Source organism: Dioscorea cayenensis, chromosome 20 (assembly GCF_009730915.1).
Source record: "Dioscorea cayenensis subsp. rotundata cultivar TDr96_F1 chromosome 20, TDr96_F1_v2_PseudoChromosome.rev07_lg8_w22 25.fasta, whole genome shotgun sequence".
Lineage (NCBI taxonomy): Eukaryota > Viridiplantae > Streptophyta > Magnoliopsida > Dioscoreales > Dioscoreaceae > Dioscorea > Dioscorea cayenensis.
In genome coordinates, this window is record NC_052490.1 from 32,858,844 (window position 1) to 32,869,645 (window position 10,802).

The window sequence follows — 10,802 nt, forward strand, 5'->3', positions numbered from 1 at the left end:
AATCACTTTATTTTGTTTAGCGTATTTATAAAAGTATTGAATATAGGTAAAAATAGAGAGCTGATAGATTTTAACTAAGTGGACTTTCTTTGTAATAGAAAAGACTGACAGAGATATTTATGAACAAAAGAGATATTGAGAGAAAAGTACAAATACTATGTGATTATAAAAATAAAAATAAAAATAGAGATAGAAACTAGAGAGAAAGGAAATTGAGAAGGCAATAAGATTAGTTGAGCGCGAATGGGGTTTTAACCATTGATATATCGAGCGTCACGGACTTAGTCTATCGCAAATGGGGATCTTGAGTGGTGATGCCACCGGACATGCAGCGGCGGGGGAGATTTGATACCGGGGCATCCATGACATGCGGCCCGAGCCGGGATGACCCATGACGCCAGCGGGACACGCAGCAGCGGTTGAGATCGAGGGGCGTCACGCAGACATCTGACAGATATCCCAAGAGACGGCTTCATATACTATATATATATATATATATATATATATATATCAACACAGCAAAACGAATCTTATAAATTGTAAGAATATAATATAGATAACAGTGATTTTTCTTTTAAATAAAGATGTTAAGTTTTTCGTAAACAGTCAAGTAAATGACTCCCCTCAAGCAGATGGGTCTGATCAATCAGTTACATAAGATTACCCATCTTCTAAAAATCCTCACAATAAAAGCAAAACACATGAACAGACAAAATATCAGAACATAGAAAATCAATTCAAAACCACTGAAGCCCCATCTCATCACCAAATAACTTAAATTTTGCATACAAGCACAGGAACGATGGGAAATCAGAGAACACAACTATGAGTAATCTTCAAGCTGTTTGAACATGCAATACTCATGATGGGTTGTCAGCGTGAATTATACAATATATTTTTGGACGCACAAATGGTCACTAGTGAGACTCCTTGGACTGATAATCTGTCTCTGAGACTTATCAAAGATTGATGTTGCACCAGCATTCTGTCCAAGAGTTAGCTAAACGACCAAAATTCACTGTCTTTAGCCTGGGATGCAGCATCAGCAGCTTCCTTTGCCATGCCAATTCGTGCATATGCCTGCTCATATTGCAGATCAAGATATCATGTCAGAATTTTGAGAATTTAAACCTGTTTGCCTAAAATAATAATAATAATAATCTAGTGGACTCTATTCCCAGTGATAGCTACTACGAAACCAAGACGTGTGGCTCATTTTTGGGATCATTTCTCGTTTTGGCTTGATGAGTCCAGGTAGGGCCAAATAGATTGGCCTTCATGATGTGAAGTTGAATTGAAGAAGATTGGGTTTGGTTTGAAGTACCTCCTGATCTTTCCCTAGGTTCTGTAAGCTTTGGAATGTACTTCAGAGCCCTCAGCTTTCGCATCAGCACCAATGCATGCTTCAACAAGGGTTTATAACCTGTATAAAACAGAAACAATTGGCAAATCAAAGCAAATGTTGATTCTGTTATATTTGTGATTGGTAGCCAAAAGTGAATTTCAAGGGAAGTTGAAGATAGGTGCAAACGAAAATACCCTTCAAGAGCTTAAAGTACATATTTGGTCTCTGTCTTTCTCAAAATTTTTAGTTTTATTTTGCAAAGAATCATTTGGTGACATTAAAAACATGCTTGACCAATAAATATTACATAATTAAGCAACTTACCACCAGGTGGTCTCTTCTCTTTGGAAAATTTCTCCAGCGCAGCCCAGTCTCCTCGGGTAGAGAGTGCCAATGCTTTAAGCCAGTACCACCTCTTCTCTGGCACCTGCAACAGCAAATATTGGCTATGGCATGAAAGAAATGGAAAGGAAAACAGAGACATGTTATCAATGTGATGAGTCCTTAAACATTGCTACCTACCTTAAATTCAGTTCTGACTTTCATTGCAGCTCGATGATTTCCCGTGCTAATACAAGTGCGAATTGTATCACTGATGCTCGAATCAATGAATATTGCTTGTTTTGTTGAAACCTCTAACTCATGTTGGATTCTGTAAGAATGCCAAATTAAGTGAGAGTTTACTTTTCTAGTAGAACATAGGAAAACAACATGAAGATGCCCTTATACGGGCATTAGATCATCAAAGAATGTTATTTCACACTTCTAACGGTAATTTATCATTCATGGAGAGGTTCCAGGCTTCAAGTTTCTTCCTATATAGCATACAGGAGAGCCAAGAAAGACAACAAGGCCATAAATTTCATTGCACTCCATGAAATCCGTTATACATGTACGGTGTCAGCTTTTGTTTCACTTTACCTCAACAACTTTGCATGCTCTTCAGCAGCTTTTGATTCAAAACATGTGTTCTTTGGTTTCAGCAAAGAGATTTTGTGCCTTCTCAATAAGTTTTATGCGTGGACCGTGAAGAGGTGTTCCTTTGCTTGCCATGGGATTCTTCTCAATTTCCCATGATTCCTTCAACAAAAGAAAAGCAACATCCTGCAAAACCAACTTTTAGTGCACCAAGTCCAGCAATCCATGTATAAATTAGCATGTAAGTTCTTAAAAATACTGATAATCCCAATCCAATAACTCAGTTGATAAGATACTTTGAAAGGTATTCAGTTTGAATTGTCTGTAAGGTGGAGCCTCAAGGCTTCCTATAATTCTATGAAAATCATCCTCCATAATTGCCAGAAGTTTCTTCTTCCATTGCAATATTCTATTCCAAACCTGTTGTCTGATTTTTCCAAAAAAGGTATCAATTACATCTTTGTCCCAATAGGTTAACATGCCAAAAAGGGCTTTATTTTTCTCTAATCATCTTAAAATTATCTGAAATAATAACTTCGAAGAATGGCTTCCAATGTTGCTGTGAAAATCTGCAGCTAATTTGGGGGTATGAAGTAAAAATATGATAAATAGTTCATACAGCAAGATATGGTACTCATGTCCTGCACTAAAAAGGTTCAATTGGTGAAGTGATCCGACATTTATTGTGTTGTTTTCTTTCTCACAGACAACTTCTCATATCATCTTTAAACTAAAAGTGTCCCTGGACCATGATGTTTACAACATGAAAAATTATAGGAAAATACAGATAGACGGGCGGAAATAATAACCAGCATCCATCTCATGTATTCACACATTGAGAGATAGGGTTTCAGATTTTTCCATTAAAGAATTGAAAGATGCATCTTAGAGCAAGTGCGTATTATATTGTGAGGGTTCACATGAGATCATAATAATATTGTCAAAATAAACAGAGGACAGTGGACCAAACTTGAATAAACTACAAACTCTATAAATCCTTGTTAGCATGTGATTCTCCAATGAAATGAGATTGTCAATGTGCATCCTTTCAGATGGAAGTATAATCCAGATAGATTCTAACACAACCACTGAAAAAGTTGAGTCCAAGACCACTGTGGATTGCAATTAACAAGTTATCTCTGAAGTTGCCATGTACTAGTATGAGAACAGAATATGGAATATAGGTATCAATTTGAAGCCATTTAGAAAAAGACTAGCAAGCTAACGGAGTGAACAAAACTTAATCGTTTATATGGCTTCATAACTTAAACTTACTTGAAGTTGCCCAGTTGACAGAAAGAAGTCCTTCAAAAATTCATGTTTATAACACCTGTTAAAGGGTAAAATAAAAATTTACACAATCAGAATGCTTATTTTATGAAAGAGACAAAATCACTGCATAAGGTACATGGACAACTACCTAACATATTTGATAAATAAATCACGAGCCAAGGGCCTTGCATTGATTGTTCCAAAAAAATCTAAAGGAGGCCTCTGCAATACAAAAATATAAGTTTGAGAAGTAAAAGTTTACTGTTGCATATAGAATGGAGACTTCAATCTACAACAAGAATCTATAGATAATCCAAATTGTGCAAAATACCCAACATCAATACCTTCTGCCATATGTGGAAAAGAACAAGATAGACAAGGTCAGTATCACCACTTTCAGTTGCCTTTACCAAAGCTGTGTCTTCTTCTGCTATGCTTAACAACAAAGGGACCTAATCCATATAAAGCAATATCAGAATCAATCTGAATCAAACTTAATGAGCAAAACACCAAAAACAAATCACCAGCATAAGTTCAGGTCCTGTTCAAGTGAGTAAAATATTAATTCACCAAAAGAAAGGTGCAGTCATTCCCACAAGGAAAAAGTATTTATGCATGGTCTGCTTTTGAATTTTTGGGTAGGGAATAAAAGAATGATAAAGCATTCATTCCTTATAATAGCATCCAAACATCATAATCACACAAGAATTGAGAAATAGATACTGTATTAATACCGAGAATAGATAGTATGTGCTTAAACTATAACTATTCCAAGAATAAATTTCAAGTTTTCACAGACACTATTCCGCATGTCGAAGTATAAATTTGTTCAGTTATTAATGCTGTAGAAATCCACTATTTAAAAATTAACAATTACTTAAAGCCCCCATTCATTGTACAACATTCCATAATAGATAGTTTTATAATGTTAAACTAAAGGCTTTTTACTCTTCACTTTTAGATATGTCCCAAACTTATTTATCTTTTAAAGATCATAAATAACTGCCCTCAATTAAGAGCAACCCTGAAATCTTACAGCTAAAATTATTCTCTGCATATCCATCCACAGAAAATAATAGCTAATCTGCAAAAATCATGAAAATTCTCAATTAAATGGAAGAAGAAAAAAAATGTTCCATGTGTATTTCTTTTTTATATAGGTGTTTTTCCTGCAGAAAGTCACATGGCCCTTGTCAGTTATAACATGATCAAGGATCCAGCTATATGATAGTGCAACTGCAAGACAGGCCTTCAAAATTCATAAGCAATCTGTATTAATATTAAGCTCTCATGAAGGACAAATTTATACTATCAAATTGCAAAGAAAATCTGAACTAGCCTGCCCAGAATCTACGAACATTGATTCTTCCAATGTAATAGGCACTATAAAAACTAGTGTGGTATTAACAAATAAAATTAATGCAGACAAAAGAAAGAAAGAATTTCTTAGCCTGTGCAATAGAACATGCCTGTTTGGAGGAGCGCGGCTCATGATCCACAAGCAATGCAGCCAATTTTCTTCGGCCACAGTTATCTGCATGAGCAGCAATGGCTGCATAGGATATGCCTTTGCACAATTTTAACTGTAAACAAACATGTTTATTTCAGAATTTGCAGCACACCATGTCATAACAAGACAGAAGATGTTTCACGCTCCATTTGAACTTGATGGAAGTACAAACCTTATCGAGCAAGGTTTCAAGAAGAGGGGCGTCTTGGATAGCTGCAGAAGCAGTTATCTTTGCACATGCCCAATGCATTATAACAACCTCCTGCCAAAAAAAAAGGGAAAAGAAAAGAGGAAGGTAAGCTCATTGCAGCACAAAAGACAAGGCAACTTTTACCAACTCATTTCTGGCTAGATATCAGAATCCTTCACCTTAAAGATGGTTCAGATGTCTAAGTCTTTAAAATTTTACCCAAAAACGAGAACTATGATTGCATAAAGCAGAAAAACTTTGATTATTAACACTTGTAAACAGCTGAAGGTTTTTTTTTTAATTTCAATTTTTTTAATTTTTTAAAAAAAGATAACACAAAAGAACCTTGTAGAATAGTTACACTCCTATCACACCACACCATTGACATCCAGTTTACGCATGAATGCTAATATAAATGGGAAAGTTTAACCCAAGGAATCACAGGTATTTTCTGATCAAGAAACAAAAAATGACATGGGCAGATTTTGTTCTAGATTTACTACTATGAAACCTTACTGGATTTAGGTTGATGTACTCAGAAATCCGAAGAGCCACAAGATGATGATTTGCATTGATCAAACGGTCAATGAGAACTGGTGCTGTTAGCACCTGTAAGGAATATTGGATGTTGAATGATTACTACAAATAAAACAAAAAAAAGAAATTAAAGTTTAAATAAATTATTATGGTTAATAATGACCTTGTATTGTTGGATGCTTAAGGAAATACCGATCTCATAGTTCCGAACAGCATTTAACACGCGCAAAATTTTGCACATTTCTTGAAATCGCTCACGAGGAAACTGACTGCCAAAGCCAACTGGATATCATTACCAAGATCTCAATCAGGAAATAGTTGCTCTTTTAAAACCTAACAAACAACAGGAATAGTTACACATTGAATTTAGCATAACAACCTTCACTATCAAATAGGGTTCTATAACCTAAGGCACCATGTTCCACACTATGTTGTGTATCAGACAAAGGAGGTGTCATTGCTGGGTTCAGGACAACTGACCCTAAGTACAAACCTGTTTCATGGACCTTACAATTAAAATCTCGGATAAGAATCACCAACACAAACTGATCATGATGTGAAATTTCTAGCATTAGACAGTGGTAGAAAAATAATTTTTTAAACTGATTATGATCCAGGAGTTTTTTTGTGAACAAATAAATACTGCAGATTACACACGCGCGTACACACAAACAAGGAAAAACAAAATAAAAAAATAAAGGGAATGCATACAATCAGATCAAATTTTAGGTTAATTATCGTAGACCCTATGTGACTTAATTTTTGCAAGTTTATAAATACAACTTTTTGTTAAAAGACAAATATACAAAGTTTTTAGGATTGAAAGCATACAAAATTTTATAGGGTTTTCTTGTATAGAAGGCAGTTCAACATTGGATTGGCACCCACCATGTATTATCTCAAAGCACGCATTATTATTGAGATAACTTCAAATATATCCTATTAAATAAATCACATACAGCTTCTCATATTTTCCCCCGATCTGAAAGCAGGCCAGTAGAAGTTTCCAGGGGTAGATCATTAATTAGTATTGCCACAAATCAATATACCCACACTTTAGAGGCACCTGCACTTCCCACATATGCAAGATGCCCTCAATGGGTTGGATTTTCCATGCAAATTATAATCAAACAACATAATTAACTTTGACCAATTGTCCACTGAGATAATAGGGTGGCAAATTATCTACAAAAGAATTAGATTCAGCAACAAGGATCAATGGCAGTTGTTGAAGGAATTGAAGGAAATGCTATCAAATAATGAAACTAAATTGAGTAAAAATCTAAACAGGGTGATGAGAGAAATGTACAATCATAATTTCAAGAATGAAAGAAAGTAATTAGTATTCATAAGCAGGAAATTAAATAACTTTTCCAGAAAAGACAATTCCCTACAACAATTCCAAACGAACGAACAAACAAACAAACCTGCAAAATGCTCGACCATAACTCGCAGCCCTTAGCAGGGTTCTCTGGCGTGAAACATCAAATTCATGTCCAGCGGCATCTATACAGGCCTCAACTGCCTCAGGCAATGAGGAACGAATTAATCGTAAGTTTTCATCAGCCTGTGAAATATCAACAGATTTATCATGGTTACAGCAATTTATGGCTAATCAAGGCAAGAGTTAAAAGGTAATGTTGCAAATTCTATGGCAATTAGTGACTGAACTTACCAGATCATGGCCTCTTAATATAAACTGTCATCTGGAAAGGAAATAGGAATTTGCCAATAAAAAAAAATTATCATCAAAGAAAGGAGATGAAGGCAAGTAATTGGTGTGCTCCATATAAGATTTATATTTTAAACATTTGATCAACTCAAGTCTTCTGGCATTTGATGCCACTGCAAATCATTCTCAAATATATCAGAAGAATAGCCATTCAGTGAAGAAAGGACCCAAAGAAAAGTAATTGGGAGGAGTGATTATAAGAGAGGTTTCTATTACTTCCTAAACTGAAAATCCTCTTAGAAATTGCCAAAGATGTCTGAAACACCAAACTGCTTGGAGTAATTGAGAAGTATAAATACTTCATTGGACTACTTCACGTTCCTTTGACCATATATGACTTCCTAAAATAGAAATCTCTTAGAAATTGCAAAAGAAGTTCAAAATAACAACTCCTCGGTCAAAATGTAATATTGACTATAGTTAAAGTTGGGTGCAACCACAGTTTTACCACCAATAGGCCATATGTGGGCTTATTCTACTAGTTTCAATGAAACTCAGAAGCAGATTTCACAAAATAATATATTATAGACTTTTTGTAAAATTCAGTAACACGCAAAGAGATAAAACTTAAGGCTGTTAAAAGACACAAGGAGCAACTTTTTTGAAATTAGACGTAAAAGAAAATACCTTGGCACTACGCCGGTCAAAGTGATCCAAAGCATCATACAGTAAAGCAGCTGGAGATGTACTTCCTATTTGAAAGATGGAAACAGTAGAATCTGGCACTCGATGCAGAAACTCCATACTTGAATTTGAAAGAATCCTCACTCCATCACACTCTGGAATGAGTAAGATTGGTTCGTCATATGAATACCGCACAGGATCACCATTTGGCCCCACCATCAGTAGTAGTTCATCCCAATAAAGCAGCACAGTGTCCATCCCACACCAGGCTAACTGGTCAGGCGGCAGGGCAGACTACAAGAGCAATAAAATTGTCAATGGAGTAACCTACACATGACGTGTTTTTTTGTTGGTTAACATGAAAACCACAAGGTGGAAAAGTGTGAGAATCTTCACAGTTAGATTACTGAAAGGTTTAAATCAAAAGCAAAAAATTGTTAACATGAAACAAGGGTTCAATGTTCAGGGTTATATGACCATAAGTTTCTTAAAGATGTTTTTGTAATTTGAGGGTGGAAAGGAAAAAAGAAAGATAGAGCGTAAATCTTAATCAATTAATTTCCTTTCATTGTGCTCACCAACCTTATTTTTCTCATCCCACAAACAAACACACACTTTTCCTCAAATTTTATTCAAACCATGTGCATCCCCTAGTGATGTAGAAGCATAATCAAGATGAACTGTCGAACAAAATGGCTAAAAATGGGAAGTTACTAAAGTGCATTGCATTGCTTCACAAGTTTATCATTACATTTCTTGTCAATTGCTAATCTAACATATTTTTTCATTTAATCACATACTCAAAATACATAAACTAACACTCCAATAACAGAACAGTAACAAATTTCCCTTGCCAGACTTTTAGGTGATGAAATGAAAAACAAAATGGCGAGAAAATAAATTCACAAAGAGCAATTGCATTAGTTCACAATGAAAGCGATCACACAAGCAATAACCAAGTCAATTATGAGCACAACTAACCTCACAAGTGAATTCGAAAATAATCCTGGAGAAATCCGTGGGAATAACAAGAAGCCTCCCATCGTGCGTGAACGTCGCGAGAAGCTTCCCATTCTGCGAAACAGCCATCTTCTGCAGCGGTCCAATTCCAGCCCCGAGCGGCTGCACCCCATCCTCATCCACAAGCAAGACGTAATCCCCAACACCCAGCAACACTTCCACGTTCCCCGACATCGTGTACTGCGGCTCGATCACGGCGACGCATAGCGGGTACTCCTCCAGCCCCGGATCAGCCAGTTTGCACGGTCTAGGGTTCTTGAGATCGGGGACGCAAAAGATCTGGTAGTTCTCAGTGATGCAAACTATGCCGTTGCCCCAGAAGACACAATCAATGATGCCTTGCTCGAAGCATTCACTGCCCATGGAGAACTGGCCGACGAGCTCAGCGCGGATGTCGAAGCGATATACGGTACCATCCTGGACGACGCAAAGCAAAAACAGGTCATCGTCCCACGCCATGCCGACGAGTCGGCCGCCGGGTCGATCCCAGAGGTAAGAGGCAAGGGGTTGGCCGGAGGAAGAGAAGATGAGAAGCTTCCGACGGGCCGACTCAGCGAGGAGCTGCACGATCTTGGAGTCATCGCGGATGGCGGCAACAGGGCCACCGAAGGGGGCGCAGGCGACGCGGTGTCGAGAGAGGTCCATGCGGCCCCAACGCATGGAGTAGATCTCCGGCTTGCGGTAGTACCGATTGTAGAGGAGCTCCCACTCCGCCGCCACGGACACCGCCGCCATGGCCGTCGATCTGCTTCTCCGACGCCGATGAGGTGGTTCTAGTCTTAGATCTCGGAAAAGGGAAAAGAAGAGATGGGGATGGATCGTTTATTTTCAGAAATCGAAGGGTCCATGTGAAAAAAAACCAAAGAGAGTGATCTAATGATAGAAATCAAGATGATAAACAGAGTTCGGTTATTGGGTTTTAGTAATTCATTGGGCCTTCATACTTTTGGGCCTTGGATTAAATTTAAAACTTAATTAATATCTTCATATTTAGGGCTAATTATTAGAATTTAATTTATTAAAATAAACTGATATTTTTTTGCCAATAAGTAGCTAACTAAATACTCCAAATTAAAAATAAATACTCTTGAAAAATTGATATTTATACATAAATATAAAATTGGAAAATCCAAATTGTTATTAAGAGGGCCATTTTTTTTCGAAAATACACTAATAATAATTAAGCAATTATAATTATAATGAAAAAGAAAAGGAGAGGGCTAGAAAGCGAGGGAATCGGCCAACCGCAAAGCACCAAGCTACGTGGAACCGCAGTTGGCCCCCTACTAGCCTCCGTGGCAAGATCAACGGCCAGGATGTGTCCGCGCAAGGCGTCGATGTTTTTTAAAGGAATAAACACCGGTGAAATTACCTCCCCTATATCTAATTACCGTGAAGCCCTTTTGTACAGGGCTTGGGGTTTAGGGTTTAAAACCCAAAGCCACGAACGTGGTGGGAATGCGAGGACGCCACCTGGCACCACTTCACCCTCGTGATGACGTGTTGCGTCACTACTTTATATAAAGTTCGTTGCTGCTGTAAAAATGGCCGATGTGGGACTATCTTGTAGTTGTGGTAAAATTAAAAAAGTGAAAACTTGTGAGGGGGATCGAGGACATGATGGTTTTGATGAACTAGTAATGCACTTTTTATG

The 10,802-nt window shown here is 37.2% G+C and overlaps 1 protein-coding gene across 1 annotated transcript; it reads right to left on the reverse strand.

The window, feature by feature from the left end:
• Positions 1-996: 996 nt before the first annotated feature.
• LOC120251476 (protein VACUOLELESS1-like) lies at positions 997-10,020 on the reverse strand. Its single transcript, XM_039259991.1, is given in 16 exon segments — positions 997-1,080; positions 1,200-1,423; positions 1,670-1,772; positions 1,868-1,997; positions 2,267-2,307; positions 2,309-2,449; positions 3,539-3,593; positions 3,684-3,757; positions 3,880-3,987; positions 5,005-5,118; positions 5,218-5,307; positions 5,752-5,844; positions 5,936-6,041; positions 7,200-7,339; positions 8,132-8,422; positions 9,110-10,020. Coding segments are annotated over 16 exon segments (2,568 nt in total). The 5' UTR covers positions 9,884-10,020.
• Between the last annotated feature and the right edge of the window lie 782 nt (positions 10,021-10,802).